General features: G+C 45.0%; 1 protein-coding gene across 1 annotated transcript in view; it reads left to right on the top strand.

The window, feature by feature from the left end:
• Positions 1-19,128, top strand: part of TFRC (transferrin receptor) — a 54,654-nt gene that overhangs the window by 12,921 nt on the left and 22,605 nt on the right. The window contains exons 3-9 of the mRNA XM_069727065.1: positions 5,270-5,477; positions 9,942-10,146; positions 10,777-10,917; positions 11,953-12,046; positions 13,876-13,995; positions 18,667-18,780; positions 18,870-19,009. Coding sequence (XP_069583166.1) covers positions 5,270-5,477; positions 9,942-10,146; positions 10,777-10,917; positions 11,953-12,046; positions 13,876-13,995; positions 18,667-18,780; positions 18,870-19,009 — 1,022 coding nt within the window. The remainder of the gene's footprint in view (positions 1-5,269; positions 5,478-9,941; positions 10,147-10,776; positions 10,918-11,952; positions 12,047-13,875; positions 13,996-18,666; positions 18,781-18,869; positions 19,010-19,128) is intronic.

Here is a 19,128-nt window from a genome sequence, read left to right as displayed (position 1 = left end):
AGGGGACTATCTTAGGCTCAATTGACGTTGAGGCCTTATATAGCAGCATCCCCCACGCCATGGGCCTTAGGGCACTAGAATACTTTTTAAGAACGAGAGCCGTCTTCTTTGAGAAACACAACAGATTTGTGCTTGAGTTGATGGAGTTTATCTTAACCCACAACTATTTTCTTTTTGATAGGAAGTACTTCCACCAGCTCAGGGGGACCGCGATGGGTTGCTCTTGTGCACCCTCGTATGCAAATCTCCTCCTGGGCTGGTGGGAGGAAACTGTTGTGTTCTCTGGAGTAGAGGAATGGTGGACTAACAAGATATCGGCGTGGTACAGATATATTGACGATGTCCTGGTGATATGGAGTGGCACAAAAATGGAGTTTAACAGTTTTGTACAAAGCCTGAATAACAACGAGGTGGGCCTGAGATTCACGTCAGAAAGTGATGTGTGAACTGGCCTTTCTGGATGTAAAGATCACCATCAATGCTAATGGTATGTTGGATACACGACTGTTTCGTAAACCAACGGCTACAAATGCCCTTCTTCGGTGGGAGAGCCACCATCCGGCCCCCCTTAAGAGGGGCATCCCGCGGGGCCAATACTTAAGAACAAGAAGAAACTGCTCGAGCCCTGCTACTTTCAGGGCACAGGCGTATGATTTTAAGAGAGAGGTTCAGGGATCGGGGCTATCCGGATGAGGTCCTGGATCTGGCCTTTAGAAATGCTATGGGGAAAGATAGACGGTCTCTCCTACAGACTAAAAGTAAACCAGAGGTTGAGGATATCCCGAGGATCATTGGAACTTATGATAACCAGGTCAATCGGGTTTTCAGTATCCTCAACAAACATTGGGGTATTTTACAAATGGATGAGACCCTGGTAGGTATCGTCCCAGGTAGACCCCAGATCACCTTCCGTAAGGGACGTTCCCTTAAAGATCAGCTTGTACACAGCCATTATAAAAGACCAAAACATGAAGGAACCTGGCTTGATAGCCGGATTAATGGTACTTTTAAATGTGGAAATTGCTCATTTTGTGACTTTTTAGTACCATGTAAGAGCTTCACCAGTGCATCTAATGGTAGGCAATTTTTCTGTAGAGATTTTGCCAATTGTAAGACCACAGGGGGTGGTCTATATGGCTACGTGTACATGCCCACTGAACTATATAGGGAAGACCAAAAGAGAACTTAGAAGGAGGATCGGGGAACACCTGGGAGATATCAAAAATGGTAGAGACACACCCATAGCGCGTCACATCAGGGTAACAATGGGGTACTGTCTTTCTGTGTCTTAGAGGTGGTGAAACAAAATGGAAGGCGAGGAGACTGGGATAGGGTTATGCTGCAAAAGGAAACCCAATGGATATTCAGGATGGAGTCGGTGGTCCCGAGGGGACTTAATGAACGATTGACGTATAGTTGTTTTGTGTGAACTGTTCTCATTTGGTCCGTTTCTGCCCTTCTCTCCCTGATATGATTAAGAGAACTGTGTAAACCTAATAGACGGTTTGCAGTATATGTGATTATATTACAGGAGTTCTATCATAATTCCAGTGCCATCTAATTATAGATACTATCTAATGGGTGTTTAATAAAGGTTTGGGGATCCGTTAACTGACTTTGGGCGCTGCTATTTTTTCATCTGAGCGTCTATCTGTGCGTTTATTTGTGAGCATTATACTCTATACCTGCTATGAGTTCGCTGAATAGATATAAGCTAGATGTCAATGCTTTATATCATGTGGTGATTTGCTAGCAGGGTATGAAGGTATGATAATTAATAGGAGGTTTACACTGCAATAGTCGTGTCAATATGACGACTGGGCACAACGGTCCTCTGTGTGAGCTAAGCTTCTATTGATAAGCGCGCGTACTGATGTGTAGAGCGGCCCACTGATGGAGCGCTGGTGTACATGGACTGGCTGCCAAATTAATGGTTCTTACGCACGACTGTTACCTTACAGGGATTTATGGCCGGTAACGCATGCGCAGTACTGGTCGGGGACTCTGAGGTTAAGGATACGGCTTCTGCGCAGTGTATGATTGTCTTCAAAAAAATGGCGGCCGGCAGCGCATGCGCAGTGCCGATTAGGGAGAAACGGACCTCTAGGGTCTGTAAACGGCGCGTGCGCAGAGCCAGGACGCCGGTGTAAGCTCGAGAATAATGGCGGTCTTAAGATAGTCGTACGGACGGCAGCACAGGTGTCTATTCCAACCTTGGGATATTGGAACAGTAATTACATGTAAGCATGATTTAGCCCCCTCCCCTTGTGATGCATCTTAAGGGCGGTGGTTATTTAATGCAGCTTTGGGCAGTGGAATCCCCATGCCTGCAAACAGGCACAGCATTTATCTCTGATGTGACTTTAGCACACGGACTTCGATTTACCCATATGCCTCTTGAGGAACCATATCATGGGGGGGGGGGGGGGGAACGCGTAGAGGCGAGACCTGAACACAGATAAGTGTTTCAGGCTTTTTATTTGTTTTTTTTGGTATTTCACCGGCTGTTTATTTATAATCGGGGCTCCTTTTGAATATATGTATACCAGTTGCATTTTACTATTGGTAATATGAGACCCTTATATTTAAAGGGAACCTGTCACCCCCGTTTTTTGAGATATAAATACTGTTAAATAGGGCCTGCGCTGTGCGTTACTATAGTGTATGTAGTGTACCCTGATTCCCCATGTATGCCGAGAAATACATTACCAAAGTCGGCGTTTTCGCCTGTCAATCAGGCTGGTCTGGTCAGGTGGGCGTGTTCACAGCGTTCTTTTCTTCCCCAGGTTTCCGTTGGTGGCGTAGTGGTGTGCGCATGTCCAAGGTCCGGGTTCCCTGTGCCCACGTGAAGACACAGCGCGCGATCTGCGCTGTCATTCCTTTCATCGGTGCGGGCGGCCATCTTCCTGGGGCCGCGCGTGCGCAGATGTAGTGCTCTGCTGCACGGGGCTTCAGGAAAATGGCCGCGGGATGCCGCGCGTGCGCAGAAGAGATCGCGGCGGCCATTTTCCCAAAGCCGAGTTTGCATCTCGGCTTTGGGAAAATGGCCGCCGCGATCTCTTCTGCGCACGCGCGGCATCCAGCGGCCATTTTCCTGAAGCCCCGTGCAGCAGAGCACTACATCTGCGCACGCGCGGCCCCAGGAAGATGGCCGCCCGCACCGATGAAAGGAATGACAGCGCAGATCGCGCGCTGTGTCTTCACGTGGGCACAGGGAATCCGGACCTTGGACATGCGCACACCACTACGCCACCAACGGAAACCTGGGGAAGAAAAGAACGCTGTGAACACGCCCACCTGACCAGACCAGCCTGATTGACAGGCGAAAACGCCGACTTTGGTAATGTATTTCTCGGCATACATGGGGAATCGGGGTACACTACATACACCATAGTAACGCACAGCACAGGCCCTATTTAACAGTATTTATATCTCAATCTCAAAAAACGGGGTGACAGGTTCCCTTTAAGCTAAGGTTGCAGTTACAAGTATTTTGAAAAACTCCTGCTGGGGGGGGGGGGGTTTGGTGGTTATGCCTACCCTGTTTGTTAACATCTGTAAATACTTTAGTGGGCCACAAATAAGTATGCTTATTTAGACTATTGTGTGCTTGTATCACCTTGGTTTTTGCTTTTTGATCTGACCTAGCAATAGGGGTAGTCTGGTAGGGCACACTGGTCTAGCCCCATAGACACTATTATTGTCAGGACCCCCTTTTTTTAGGGATCTTGTTAGGGTCAGCAGGGACAGCCGCCGAGGAGCGGGGGCGCCGTTTTGCGTCCAAGAGGGTGCCAACCTCCGCTGTCAGGCAGGTACTACCGGTTAGGGTTTCTGGAGGGTGTAATAGCCATTATATAGGCTAGTTAGACATCTATACACCTATAGGGCCTGGTATGGTCAGATCGGGTTTCCTAAGTTGTCTATTGGTGATTTACCACCTGGTTTGTTTTTGTGGTTTGTGTAGTCTCTTGTGTGGGTCTTAGTTATGAGGTATTGAGAGGTATTATCAGTTAGAGTATTCCCACATAATTCTAGGGACTTGAAGGGTTTTTAGGGTTAGCCGTCGAGGAGTGGGGGCGCCATATTGCGTCCAAGAGGGTGCCAACCTCCGCTGTCAGGCAGGGAGCATCTAGGGACATGTAGGGTTTCTTTATCCTATTCCCACCTATTGCCCTATAATCTATAGGCCAGGTTTTATTTTATTTTTTACCCATTCCCAAACCATGTGGAAATGAACAAATTGAGGCTAAAAGATTTTTTTTTTTTTTTGTGAAGAGTACTTTTTCACTTTTACAGATCAATTTGTGAAGCACCTGGGGGTTCAAAGTGCTCACTATGCATCTAGATAAGTTCCTTGGGGGGTCTAGTTTCTAAAATGGGGTCACTTGTGGGGGTGCTCCAATGTTTAGGCACACAGGGGCTCTCCAAACGCGGCATGGTGTCCGATAAAGATTGGAGCCAATTTTTCACTGAAAGTCAAATGGCGCTCCTTCCCTTCCGAGCCCTGTCGTGCGCCCAGTGTGCCCCCACACAAGGGGTATCGGCGTACTCAGGACAAGTTGTACAATAACTTTTGGGGTCCAGTTTCTCTTTTTACCCTTGGGAAAATAAAAAAAAATTGTTGCTAAAAGATCATTTTTGTGACTAAAAAGTTAAATGTTCATTTTTTCCTTCCATGTTGCTTCTGCTGTGAAGCACCTGAACGGTTAATAAACTTCTTGAATGTGGTTTTGAGCACCTTGAGGGGTGCAGTTTTTAGAATGGTGTCACTTTTGGGTATTTCCAGCCATATGGATCCTTCAAATGTGAGGTGGTCTCTAAAAAAAAAAAAAAAAAAAAAAAAAAAAAATGGTTTTGTAAAAATGAGAAATCGCTGGTCAAATTTTAACCTTTAACTTCCTAGCGCAAAAAAAATTGTTTCCAAAATTGTGTTGATGTAAAGCAGATGTGGGTAATGTTTAGTAACTCTCGTTTAACAGAATAAAAATTCAAAATTTGACCATTGCGAAATTTTCAAAACTTTAGCCAAATTTCCATTTTTTTTCACAAACGCAAAAGTTATCGACCTAAATTTACCACTAACATGAAGCCCAATATGTCACGAAAAAACAGTCTCAGAACCGATAGGATTCATTGAAGTGTTCCTGAGTTATTACCTCATAAAGGGACACTGGTCAGAATTGCAAAACAGCCAGGTCATTAAGGTCAAAATAGCTGGGTCATGAAGGGGTTAAGCTTGCATAATGTCTAACTGTTTTCTTTGCTTTAGTTTGGCAGGGTCCCTCTTACTTATACACGCTTCAGTTTAACCCCACAAACGGACGGAGACAGCAGTCAAGTTGAGATGAAGTTGGCAGATGAGGAAGAATGTGGCGATCAGCCTATGGGAGACCATCTGGTTTCACACCAGTCTGGAAAAAATGGATGTAAAAGTCTATGCTTTAAAATCCTAGTGGTTGTTCTTTTGTTTTTGATAGGTAAGAACCACCAAAATGTTGACGAGATGAGTTTAGTAGTTGGAGATTCATTGAATTGACCATAATGGTACAGAATCAGCAGCATCGTGGACATGCTGCAGATTTTTAGTGGATAAGGACGTTACAGGAATGCTATATCTCTGTCTCTATCTCTGTGTGTCTCTGTCTGTGTGTGTCTGTCTGTCCCCGAAATCCCGCGTCTCTGATTGGTCGAGGCTGCCAGGCCTCAACCAATCAGCGACGGGCACAGCATGGCGACGATGTCATAAAGGTTGCCTTGACCAATCAGCGACGTGCAGTCTGCCGCGAATTCGCCTCGATCACTCAGCGATGGGCACAGTATCGACGTAGATGTCATAATGGTTGCCATGGCGACTGTCATAAAGGTTGCCTCGACTAATCAGCGACGGGCACAGTCTGCCGCGAATTCTGGAATCATCATTGTCCATATACTATGGGGACATGCATATTCTAGAATACCTGATGCATTAGAATCGGGCCACAGTCTAGTTTATTTATATATTGACATCTTTGTAGTTGAAACAGCTGGTTTTCTTGGCCCTCTAGAAATGCATTTAAAACTAAACAAATGTGAAGAATAAAGTGGGTATGGTTGCATGACTTTCGACTGTATCCGATCAGTTTAGGGAGTATAGACCTCATTCAAAGTGTGAAGCTGAGACAGGACACCTGGCTCATCAGGTGGTCCAGATTGAGCAGCTTAATTTTGTTAAAACTCACAAACCTTGCAGTCTAGCTGGGAGCCCAAGCTGCTTAACTGCTTCAAAGAATTCCTCCAGACCTACAGGAGCTGTAATTTCCTAATGCGTTATTGTATGTCCTTGCCGTATACAAATTTACACTCTAGGTATCTCTGTAACGAAATGAATAGCAAAGCCAAAAGAGGACTAAGATACTCCAAAAACTAAAAGAAAAACAGCAGAAAAAAGCAGCATCTCTTATGTGCCCAGGTCTTTAACCAAATGCATTACAGGATGCAGACAGCCCATATAGCAAGATGTTAGCAACACAGGTGCAGAATACTAGACAGCCACTCACCACCTAACCATTCATGGAGGGGGTGACTTCTTGGTATACATTTGCACAACAAAGGTCTGTATAGGGCACTGAACACATAAAAGTAATGAATAGTGTCTGGTTCTCTGCCTATTAGTCATGCCCATTACTATTCGATTTAGGTAGGCAGGCCAGCACTCTCGCTGCATCCTAGTGTGAACACCCCTGTACAAGACCAAACGTGCTGAGCTTGGCTGCACCCTGAAAAATATAGTACCTAAAAAAATATATATCTATATAATCGTCTAAAGGGGTACTTCCGTCTCTGTCGCTTATGCAGCATCAATAGTAAAAAAAAAATATATATAATGTAAAAAATAAATAAAAATCATGCTATTCTCACCTTCTGTCGCCTCTGCAGCTTTCCCGCCTCTATCTCTCTATCGCTCTCATCCTCCTACATACAGGAGGAGCCCTCACATAGCTTCTCCATGTCCAGCCAACCATTCCATACACATTAAAAGAAAAAAAAAAATGCACCTACTCGCCACTTTCACACTTGGGGCCCTTTCTGCTCTCTCCGATGCGATGAGATTTCATTGTCAGCTGTGCACTGCAGTCATTGCGTCCATGTCATGCACACTGGTGGCCCCTCGTCCACCAATGCATTCACCACTTCCTGCATCCCAAGGATGCAGAGAGTGGTGACAATGGGTGCCGCCGGACAGGCTGGGGAGGGCATGTTGTGGCCTGTGGGCCAGTTTTCAGCATCTTGGTCCTGGGGCTGGATGTGGCCTGCGGGCTGCACTTTACCCAGGTCTGCCTTAAGGTAATTTAAATATCCATGTTAATCTTGGGCTGCTCTATTATCTCCGTCTACATGTTTGTTCATAGTTTTAACTTCACATGCTTCCAGTGCTGGTTTCTGACCTTACAAGCCCAGTCCATTAATTGATTTATTTATCTAACGAGGAACTGGTGGCAGGCCTACTGGGCTGTCAAGGTGTTCACTGGTGCTAGTGAAAGGGTCTCTCGGCCTGTCTGGGTGGTGAGTGTTGTGCCACGTTGGTGGTTGCGTGGGCCACCTTATTTCACTTCCCATGCTTGTGTGGGCAGGGGTTATCTGTGTCAGCTGACATTGCGTATCCTCAGGGGTGCAGAAAGTCACGTTGGTGACGGGTTACACGGTACGGTCTCCCCACTGACATATTAGTGATGTCAGGCTTGGTTTGTGAGGTTCTTAACACCAAAGCAGATGTATGGTAACACTGATCTTGGGCTGTATTGGTGCTGCCTCTTGTGGTTTCATGGTTGTTGATCTCAACTTTTTTTTTTTTTTATTGCATTGTGATCGTGCCCTTAAACTTATTTACATATTTGGTTCCATGCAGAATCACTTGTGCTTCGTATTTGGAGACACTTTAATGTAGTTTCAATTATAGTTCAGTAAATCCTGTTCTTGGTGATCATAACTGATTTTTACAGATGGCATTCAGCTTGTCAAGAACCTGCTTGCTCTAAGGCTATGTGCACACGTTCAGTTTTTTTCGCGGTAAAAACGCTATAAAAACTCATTAAAAACGCATACATTATGCATTCTATCATTTAGAATGCATTCTGCATGTTATGTGCACATGGATGCGTTTTTTTCCGCGAAAACGCATCGCAGTAAAAAAATGAGCATGTTCATTATTTTTGTGGATTTTCTGCGTTTTTCCCGCAATTCTATGCATTTGGGAAAAAACACACAAAAAACGCGTCAAAATCGCAGTAAAAACGCATGCGGATTTCTGGCAGAAATGTCCGGTTTTTGTCAGGAAAATTTCTGCAAGAAATCCTGACGTGTGCGCATACCCTAAAAATGAATGGTGTTGAGCGCCCTCTTGTGGCTGCTGGCATAAACTTGTGTTGTGATAGATAGATATTTTTTTTTTTACGTTTGCAGAAAGGAAACAATGTGTAAATTTTCTCATTTTAGTAATCACTGATCGTCATCACAAGAGTAAGGGTATGTGCACACGATGCGGACTTGCTGCGGATCCGCACTGTGATGTACAGTACAATGTTAGTTAAGGGGGGGGGGGGGGGGGGGTGGAAGATGTGCAGAATTGCTGAGGATTTCAAAGAAGTGCATGTCACTACTTTTCTGCGCATCTGCAGTGTTTCTGCACCCCTCCATGTTAAAAATCCGCAGTGGCAAAAACCACACAATCTGCATAAAAGCCGCAGTAAATCAGCGGCTGCGGATTTTGTGCAGAAAATTCTGCACCTAGCCTTATACACTGTAGTAATTAAGGTGTACCAGGGTTCACAGGAACTCTGGATCACTTGAACACCCCAACAAGACCTGACAGTCTTACAATAGGGAAGGGCAGACTAACTTCAACCTGGTATGCTGCCTTTTACACAGCTTTTTTTTTTTTTAACCACTTATTACCCTTCCTTATCAACCATGACTAAAGGTACCTTCACACTGAACAATTTAACAACGATATCGCTAGCGATCCGTGACGTTGCAGCGTCCTGGATAGCGATATCGTTGTGTTTGACACGCAGCAGCGATCTGGATCCTGCTGTGACATCGTTGGTCGGAGCAGAAAGGCCAGAACTTTATTTCGTCGCTGGATCTCCTGCAGACATCGCTGAATTGGCGTGTGTGACGCCGATTCAGCGATGTCTTCACTGGTAACCAGGGTAAACATGGGGTTACTAAGCGCAAGGCCGCACTTAGTAACCCGATGTTTACCCTGGTTACCAGTGTAAATGTAAAAAAAAAAAACACTACATACTTACATTCCGGTGTCTGTCCCCCGGCGCTCTGCTTCCTGCACTGACTGTGAGCGCTGGCCGTAAAGCAGAGCCGTCACCGCTGTGCTTTACGGCCGGCCGGCGCTCAGTCAGTGCAGGAAGCAGAGCGCCGGGAGACAGACACCGGAATGTAAGTATGTAGTGTTTGTTTATTTTTTTTTTTTTTACATTTACACTGGTAACCAGGGTAAACATCGGGTTACTAAGTGCGGCCCTGCGCTTAGTAACCTGATGTTTACCCTGGTTACCAGGGGACTTCGCATAGTTGGTCGCTGGAGAGCTGTCTCTATGACAGCTCTCCAGCGACCACACAACGACACTGCAGCGATCGGGATCGTTGTCTAGATCGCTGCAGCGTTGCTAAATGTGACTGTACCTTTAAAATGTGTGAAGCCTGATCCAGAGCAGTCGGATTCCAGCTGTATTGCGTAGCTGCCATCTACCTGTGACTGCATGGCCGTAGTGTTAAAAAAAAAAAAAAAAAAAAAAAAAAAAAACAGCTTACCACTTTTCTCTACTAAAATAATGTAACTGGAGAAGCTTTGGTATTGCAGGTCAGTACAATTGTGGCACTATGTAATGTATTACACCCATGACTTGTGTTCGTGGTCTTTCAGTGAATGACTGTTTCTGTTCCAGGGTTTCTTATTGGGTACTTAACTTACCGGGGTCGTGCCTGCCCCAGGCAGTCCAGTAATGGGGGCTCTGAGGAGTGCCTGATGGCTAATGGCGTTACTGAAGATGAGGAGCCTGAGCCAGCGATGCCCCCCGTCATGTATTGGAGCAGTGTGAGGGCCATGTTTGTGAAAAAGATAGATGCTACCTCATTTGTGACACAAATTTCGTAAGTGCCCAAAAATATAATTAAATATTTTTTTTTTTTTTTTTTGTACTTTATGGTCACACTATTTCATAGACTTTAGACCAATTGATGTTGTCAGATTTATTGATGATCATGTCTAACTTCTAAGGATGCAGCGTTTACTGCAGATGTTGCTCCTTGATGACATCAAACGACCAGTTTACCATCTGCCACAGGGGGGGGGAAATTGTATCTTAAAGTGAACCTGTCAGCAGGTATGTGCACAGTAACACCTACAGTGTCAGGTCGGCGCCGTTATACTGATTGCAATGATACCTTGGTGATGAAATCCGTCTTGTGGTTGTTGGTTATTTATTTTCAGTTAATGATCTCCCCCGATACTAGCAGTACACCCAGCAGCTATGCACGCTCCAGAAGACCGGGCCATTGATAATGTATAACTTGGTTACTGCGCATGCGTGCTCTCCGCTGTGGGAGCGATAACAGTGGGCATATTGGCTACTGCAGTGCAGTTTGTGGGGTCCATGACACAGCTGAACCATACTACTTTCCACATTCATTGCAGCTTTATTATAGCCCTTTTAAACATTTAATTTGTCAACTAGTCAGAACATCTGTGTGCGATGACACCCATTATATCCTGTCTTCCAGTCGTATGGCTTCCGATTCTCGTGACGCTGGTGGTGACAATGAAGATAATTTGGCTAAAATGGTGCATGATAACTTCAACAGCGCACGCCTTGATAAGGTGTGGGACGATGAGCATTACATCACTTTACAAGACTTTAACAGGTATGTTCCTCACAACCTTGTTCTTTATTTTTTTTATTTTTTTTTTTCCCCCTCTTCCTCTTTCTTACTGCCAATAGAGCAGGTTTTGCCTCTGGGGGGGAAACCCGCATAAATGCAACATGTGAACATAGCCTATGAGGCAAGTCATTTCAAAAGTCCCTGGTGGGGAGGAGGGAGCAGCCGGGTCAGGAGTTGAAGAGTGAAATTACTTCTGCAGGGACAAGAGAACTCCTTTTGTCTACACTGAGGAGAAATTTTTTTTTTTTTATATGGGTAGAAAGGCAAAATGAGCAATTGTACAAACCCAGTGCTATCTAGTATGGTAACTGCAATGTATTGAGGCTACAAACTCTTGCTGTGAGCGCTTCATTAATTTGCCTTAAAGGGAACCTGTCACCTCCAAAATCGATGGTGAGGTAAGCTCACCGTCATCAGGGGCTTATCTACAGCATTCTGTAATGCTGTAGATAAGCTGCCGATGTAACCTAAGAGGTTAGATTATGCTCACCCAGGGGCGGTCCTGCTCTGATGGGTGTCTTGGGTCCAGAACAGCGCCTCCCATCTTCATTCCATAACGTCCTCTTTTGGTCTTCACGCTCCGGCGCAGGCATACTTTGTCTGCCCTGTTGAGGGCAGAGCAAAGTACTGCATTGCGCAGGCGCTGGGCCTCTCTGACCTTTCCGGTGCCTGCGCACTGCAGTACTTTGCTCTGCCCTCAACAGGGCAGACAAAGTACGCCTGCGCCGGAGCTGCAGCGTGAAGACCAGAAGAGGATGTTATGGAATGAAGATAGGAGGCGCTGTTCCGGACCTGAGACACCCATCGGTGCAGGACCGCCCCTGGGTCAGTATAATCTAACCTTTTTCTCCTCTTTCAGGTTACATCAGGGGGTTATCTACAGCATTACAGAATGCTGTATATAAGCCCCTGATGACGGTGAGCTTACCTCACTATTTTTGGGGGTGAAAGGTTCCCTTTAACACTACAGTGTGTGCGTGACTTGTTCATTTAACTTGTCTGTTTCCTGTTTTATAGAAATAACAAGGTTACCCTTTTAAATGGGGATTCAGCAGAATGGATGCGTACTCCCACTTCATATGTGGCTTACAGCTATGCTGCCTCTGTCACTGTAAGTAGATTGTCTAATGTGAATTTGGCAAAGGCATTAAGGGATGGGTCTACATCAAATCGGTGGGATCTGGCACCCTCCACCAATCAGCTGCCAGACAGGAAATTTATGTAGTGAACCCACACAGTCCGGCACTGTGTATTGGGCGCTGCTGGGTAGTATAGATCAGATGTTTCATTGATATTGAAGGTCATATTGTTCCATACTCTGCTATTTATGCATGGGCTATATAAATATTATTCCCAATATTAGTTCTTTGCCATGTGAACTTTATTTATTTATTTTTTTTATTTTTATTACTTGGGTTTAATGAATTTGCTAAGCCGGTGTAGCTGTGCCTCCAGCTCTGTCCATTTTGGTGGAGCTGACTGTGACTTGAAGTTTTCCATGCCAGATTCAATTGTTGCGAAGTGCGTTGCTCCAGAAAACTGAGGGGCCAACTCACCGTGGCTGACAGTGTTTCCGATTGCCCGGGCAAAATGGAGATGTGCTTGAGATATGGAAATTGGTAAAGGCCAAACCTAGGACGGGTCGACTTGTGTAGATCTCACTGGTGTGAATATTCCCTTTAGCTGAAACAGGTCATGAGATTTAAGCTGCGTGGATTATTAATGTTTTTGTTATAGGTCACGTTCAGTATTTGTAAGCCACAGCCATGAGAGGGTGAAAAATGCAGGGATGATGCAGATGTTTATTAAAACCAGGCGTGGGAAAGTATAATAGAAACACGTCACCACTTCTGTATTTCTCACACGCTCCTGGTTGTGGCTTAGGCTATGTGCACACGTTCAGGTTTTTTCTGGCACTAAAAACGCTATAAAAACTCATTAAAAACGCGTACATTATGCATTCTGCATGTTTTGTACACATGGATGCGTTTTTTTCCCCCGAAAAAACGCATCGCTGTAAAAAAAAATGAGCATGTTCATTATTTTTGCGGATTTTCTGCGTTTTTCCCGCAATTCTATGCATTTGGGAAAAAATGCACCAAAAACGCTGTAAAAACACATTTGGATTTCTGGCAGAAATGTCCGGTTTTTGTAGGGAAATTTCTGCAAGAAATCCTGACGTGTGCACATACCCTCACAGACACTGAGGTAAAATACTGACACTGTGAATGTGGCCACACTTATCTCTGGTGTTCTCAGAAGAAGAAAATACGTTGAGAAGCTGCCTGGGGAAAACCCCCAGCTACTCGCATGAGGCATTTAATGGGCGGTTTAACGTGTTTAGACCAGAATTCTTGCGTTAAATAAGATATATTGCAGTAATTAGGCCCAATTTTAATTTCCAGTCCTGGCCAGCTGTGCAGATATGGGCGTAGGATGCATAAGTAGTGCCACCTTGGTGACTGGAGCACACTGGCTACCAGATCCACCTAACCCCTCATGCTACACTTGGTAGGGCATTGCTAGACTATGATGCACCCATTCATTTAGACTGATATTGAGAATGCCAGTCCTCAATCTGCCTCCTAGTCCCTGACTCACTTTTCAAAGTATGGTGGTGGTTTTTTGCATAGCAACAGATTGAAATGCAAATCCAGAGACACCTTTCTAAGACCTGTTTGACCATGTGTGGCTTTTAGGGGGGGATGCTGATCTTGTGGACATTCCCCTTTAAGGGTGCACAGCACCAATGTTAAATTCTTCCAGATGTTTAGCCCTCTGGGATCATGGTGGTACGCCATTCAGATACCCGAAGCTTTGCTTCTGGCAGACATGGCATAATGCAACATGTGCTTGGCAGGAGGATGCCCTGGCCCAGAATAGTTTATTTTACTCTAACTGCTTAAAGGCAATTGTACACTTCTTTCCAATCTGTTTCAGGGTAACCTTGTTTATGGCAACCAAGGAACTGAGAAAGACCTCAAAGATCTCAGTGGGAAAACCGATTTGAAGGGAAAAGTAATTCTCATGAGATCTGCACTGATACCATTTTCAGAAAAGGTATGTTTGTATTACTTGTGTAACACCATCACTTAGAGGAATTAATATTGTTCAACACTGGCTGAAACTGCTTTTTATACACGGCAATATTGCTCCACGCTTTGTCCCATTGTAAGGATAGTGTTTTTAAAGAAAATGGTCCCTTTGAGTACTTTTTTACTAACAACTGTAATCTGCCTGTGGTTATATGTTTGATCCCACCATGGTGCACACGCCTGCCTGTCTTTCCTCATTCTGCCCTCCGCTGGCTTCAAAGAACAGGAGGGTGGAGATGGTGGGAAGGTGAATTTAAAGATCTGGCCCCACCATGACTCTCAGAGCGCCTGTGCTTGGTTTGATCGGTCATTCTGTGCTGACTGTACCTCTAAATATGTTTCTAGAAGTACAGTTATATATTGAGGTACTGTTAGCACAGAATGACTGTTCAAAGTGTATACGGTATTTATATAATTTTTTTGTATCCTTTAGTGAAGTTATGAATCTTATAATTCATTACACTGTTTTGCTCCGTTCTATCTTTACCTCCATGCTGTCTTGTCTAATTCTTGGTCTTTGTGGTTCAAATAGCGGGTGTAGCTAAGTGACTAGCCAATATAGGTGATGGCTATCGCTCGACTGTGTGCTCTGAAGAATGACGAGAAGTCACTTTAGTGATAAAGGTAAACTTCAGCCCTGCAAGTTGCAGTAAATGAGATTTAATGAAGACTTGAATTGGACACTATACCAACGTTTTGGCCCGTATGTGGCCTTTTTCATGGTAGGTCTATGAAACCTAAAATCTACAATGAAGAAAATAAAATAAACAAATGCATCATAGTGAGAACCTATACAGCAGTTTGCAAATATAACGTGGAGGCTGCTGGAATCTTATCAAAAACAAGAAACACTTGGCACTCGGTGCAACAGCGAGGGCAAGATAGCCATGAGGGAGCTCAAAGATGGAGGCACTGTTGGTTATGTGGTTCCATAGTAACATAGTTATTAAGGTTGAAAGAAGACTTTAAGTCCATCTAGTTCAACCCATAGCCTAACCTAACATGCCCTAACATGTTGATTCAGAGGAAGGCAAAAAAAAACCCATGTGGCAAAGAGTAAGCTCCACACTGGGGAAAAAATTCCTTCCCGACTCCACATGCAGCAATCATACTAGTTCCCTGGATCAACGCCCTATCAATGAATCTAGTGTATATACCCTGCAACATTATACTTTTCCAGAAATGTATCCAGTCCCCTCTTAAATTTAAGTAATGAATCACTCATTACAACATCATATGGCAGAGAGTTCCATAGTCTCACTGCTCTTACAGTAAAGAATCCGCGTCTGTTATTATGCTTAAACCTTCTTTCCTCCAGACGCAGAGGATGCCCACTTGTCCCTGTCTCAGGTCTATGATTAAAAAGATCAGAAAGATCTTTGTACTGTCCCCTCATATATTTATACATTAACATAAGATCACCCCTTAGGCCATGTTCACACAGTGCGTTTTTTTTCTGCGGAACCGCAGCGTTTTTGCCGCTGCGGTTCCGCAGCTGTTTTCCATGCAGGGTACAGTACAATGTACCCTATGGAAAACAGGAACCACTGTGCACACGATCCTGAAATTCAGAAAAAAAGCCACGCTGAATAGCTGCGGGAAAAAAGAAGTACCATGTCACTTCTTTTTTTCGGAGCCGCAGCGGTTCTGCACCCATAGACCTCCATTGTGAGGTCAAACCCGCAGATCAAAAATATATCTGCGGGTTTTATTGCGGTTTGTGGTGCCGAACCGCTGCAGCAGGAAGTGCGGGGAAGTGGGCGGAGTGTGGCTGCCCCGATGCCCCCCCCGTGTCCTAATCTCCCCCCCCCCTTATACTTACCCGGCCTCCCGGTGTCCGTCCGGCCGTCTTCTCCCTGGGCGCCGCCATCTTGCAAAATGGCGGGTGCATGTGCAGTGCGCCCGCCGAATCTGCCGGCCGGCAGATTCGTTCCAAAGTGCATTTTGATCACTGAGATATAACCTCTGTGATCAAAATAAAAAAAAATAGTATGACACTTTGTCACCCTTTGTCACCCCCATAGGTAGGGACAATAAAAAAATTAAGAATTTTTTTTTTTTTTTTTTTCCACTAAGGTTAGAATAGGGGTAGGGTATTTTCAGCCATTTTAACTCCCTAGAAAACACAGACTCTGCATAGAAAACCGCATCAAAAAACACACCAAAAAAGCACCAAAAAAAGGACCTGCGTTTTCTGCAAAGAGCTGCGGTTTTTAGTCCTGAAAAAAAAGGATGGAAATCAGGAACGTGTGAACATACCCTTAGTCTTCATTTTTCCCAAACTAAATAGCCCCAAGTGTAATAACCTATCTTGGTATTGCAGACCCCCCCCAGTCCTCTAATAACCTTGGTCGCTCTTCTCTGCACCCGCTCTAGTTCAGCTATGTCTGTCTTCTATACCGGGGACCAGAACTGTGCACAGTATTCTAAGTGTGGTCGAACTAGTGACTTGTATAGAGGTAAAACTGACTTTTGTATAGAGGTTGGGTCTGCACATGAGGTACTCTGAGAAAATGCATTAATGTACAAGGCAAGGGGACATTAATAATGTAGAGATAAATGATGATAAAAATCAATTGACAACCAAAAGGACCTTATAGAATATTCAAGAAAAGATGAGGGGGGAGAGGGAAGGTTAGGAGCTTGACACGCCGAGACATGCATCTATAAGCCATTGCAAATGAATATAGCTGGTGGGTGCTGTACCTGCTGGTGACTTCAGCTGAAGTAGAAGAAAGGAAAAGGGAATATCCAGCACGTCCTGGATATTCCCTTTTCCTTTCTTCTACCTTATAGAATACTGAACTCTATCAAGGGACCGGACCATGGATTGGCAGAAGAGGGGTTAAATGCCTGTCTAGAAACTTCGGAAACCCTCCTATTTGCTTGTACACTTGTTTTTGATATGATTCCAGCAGCCTTCACGTTCTATTTGCAAACTGCTGTATAGATTTTTCACTATGTATGTCTGTTTTTTTTTTTTTTATTCTGTTTTTCATTGTGTATTTTGTTTCATAGACCTACATTGAAAAAGGCTACATACAGGCTGACACGTTGGCTTAATTTGTGTAAGTTTTCATTTACTGCAACTTGGAGTGCCGAAGCTTACTTTTACCATTGTGATTAGACAAGACGGCACTTGCCGCATGGAGTTAAGGTACCGTCACACTAAGCGACGCTGCAGCGATACCGACAACGATCCGGATCGCTGCAGCGTCGCTGGAGAGCTGTCACACAGACAGCTCTCCAGCGACCAACGATGTCGGTAACCAGGGTAAACATCGGGTTACTAAGCGCAGGGCCGCGCTTAGTAACCCGATGTTTACCCTGGTTACCATCGTTAAAGTAAAAAAAAAAAAAACTACATGCTTACCTACCGCTGTCTGTCCCCGGCGCTGTGCTTTCCTGCACTGGCTGTGAGCACAGCGGCCGGAAAGCACAGCGGTGACGTCACCGCTCTGCTTTCCGGCTGCCCGGCGCTCACAGCCAATGCAGGAGGAGTGCAGAGAAGCAGAGCGCCGGGGACAGACAGCGGTAGGTAAGTATGTAGTGGGGTTTTTTTTTTTTACTTTAACGATGGTAGCCAGGGTAAACATCGGGTTACTAAGCGCGGCCCTGCGCTTAGTAACCCGATGTTTACCCTGGTTACCAGCGAAGACATCGCTGAATCGGCGTCACACACGCCGATTCAGCGGGAGAGCCAGCGACAAAATAAAGTCATGGCCTTTCTGCCCCGACCAGCGATATCACAGCAGGGGCCTGATCGCTGCTGCGTGTCACACTGGACGATATCGCTAGCCAGGACGCTGCAACGTCACGGATCGCTAGCGATATCGTCCAGTGTGACGGTACCTTTAAAGAGAAGGAAACTGATGGGGGTTTTCCCAGAACAAAGTATATTTTAATCAATAGAATCTAAATAACTTCCACAATTGGATGTGATTAAATATGTTCCTGTGCTGAGTCTTATAAATGTGTAATGGCTGTGTCTGACCGTACTGGAATATGGTCTGATCATACCACAACTCCTGGGCAGGGAGAGTAAGAGTATACAGATCATGTCCCTGCACGGTCAGACACAGCCATTACACATTTATAAGGTTCTCAGCACAGGAACATTTTATTGAATTTCCATAATTGGATGTATTATTCCAAGATCCTTTTTGATTAAACTGAAGTTTTGTGGGAAATCTTCTCTTGGTATATTACAAAGATTTATAACTTTAGAAAGGCTGATAAAAGCTTTTTTAAAGGAACCTGTGATGTAAAATGGCACAATTAATCTGCAGGTTAATGGTTACACCATGTGGTGCCATCAGTGAGGGCTCTGCTGAGAAGAGATACATTACTACTCCGGCAGGCTGTGTCATAGGGGCTGCGATGGTTTCAGTCAACGCTGTATATAGAGCTGGAGCTGTGACTGCCCCGATGCTGAGCTGCTGTCAGTCATTGGCGGTGCGGTTACAGGCACCGCACTCTATACACTGCGGTGACAGGCTGGTGGTGCCACCTATGACTAAGGCGAGACAGGTGAATGCCAAGGTAAAGCACAGGTCGGCTTCAGAACTGCAGGTTAGTAACGCACTGGGGGCCATTACTGCATTGTGTAACCCTGACATGTCCCTACTTCATTTAGGCTAGAAATGCTGAGCGTGTTGGAGCAGCCGGAGTTCTCATCTATCCTGAGCCTATGGATATGAGGTTTCCTGACGGGAAATATAGTGATGACATTGAAGCTCCTTTTGGCCATGTGAGTTATATTCTCACCGCTTTTCTTACTGTGTTTATTAAAATGTCTTGTTGGGCAGAACGTTCTAGCGTTTGTTCTCTTGCTGGCAGGCTCACTTTGGTACTGGTGATCCTTTCACTCCTGGATTCCCTTCATTTAACCATACCCAGTTTCCACCCTCAATATCTTCTGGACTCCCCCAGATTCCAGTTCAAACGCTTTCCAGCAATGATGGCAGAGTACTTTATGAGTAAGTGAGGTGTATGTTATGGGGGAAGCCTCAGTAAATCCACGGGAGCTTGGAGCAGGTGGGGCCTTCACTTGTAACCTCTAAAGGTTCTTCTGTCTGTGGCGTGTCCATACACGGAT

The sequence above is a fragment of the Ranitomeya imitator genome, chromosome 5 (genome assembly GCF_032444005.1).
Source record: "Ranitomeya imitator isolate aRanImi1 chromosome 5, aRanImi1.pri, whole genome shotgun sequence".
NCBI lineage: Eukaryota > Metazoa > Chordata > Amphibia > Anura > Dendrobatidae > Ranitomeya > Ranitomeya imitator.
This window is presented reverse-complemented; position numbering and strand designations above follow the sequence as displayed.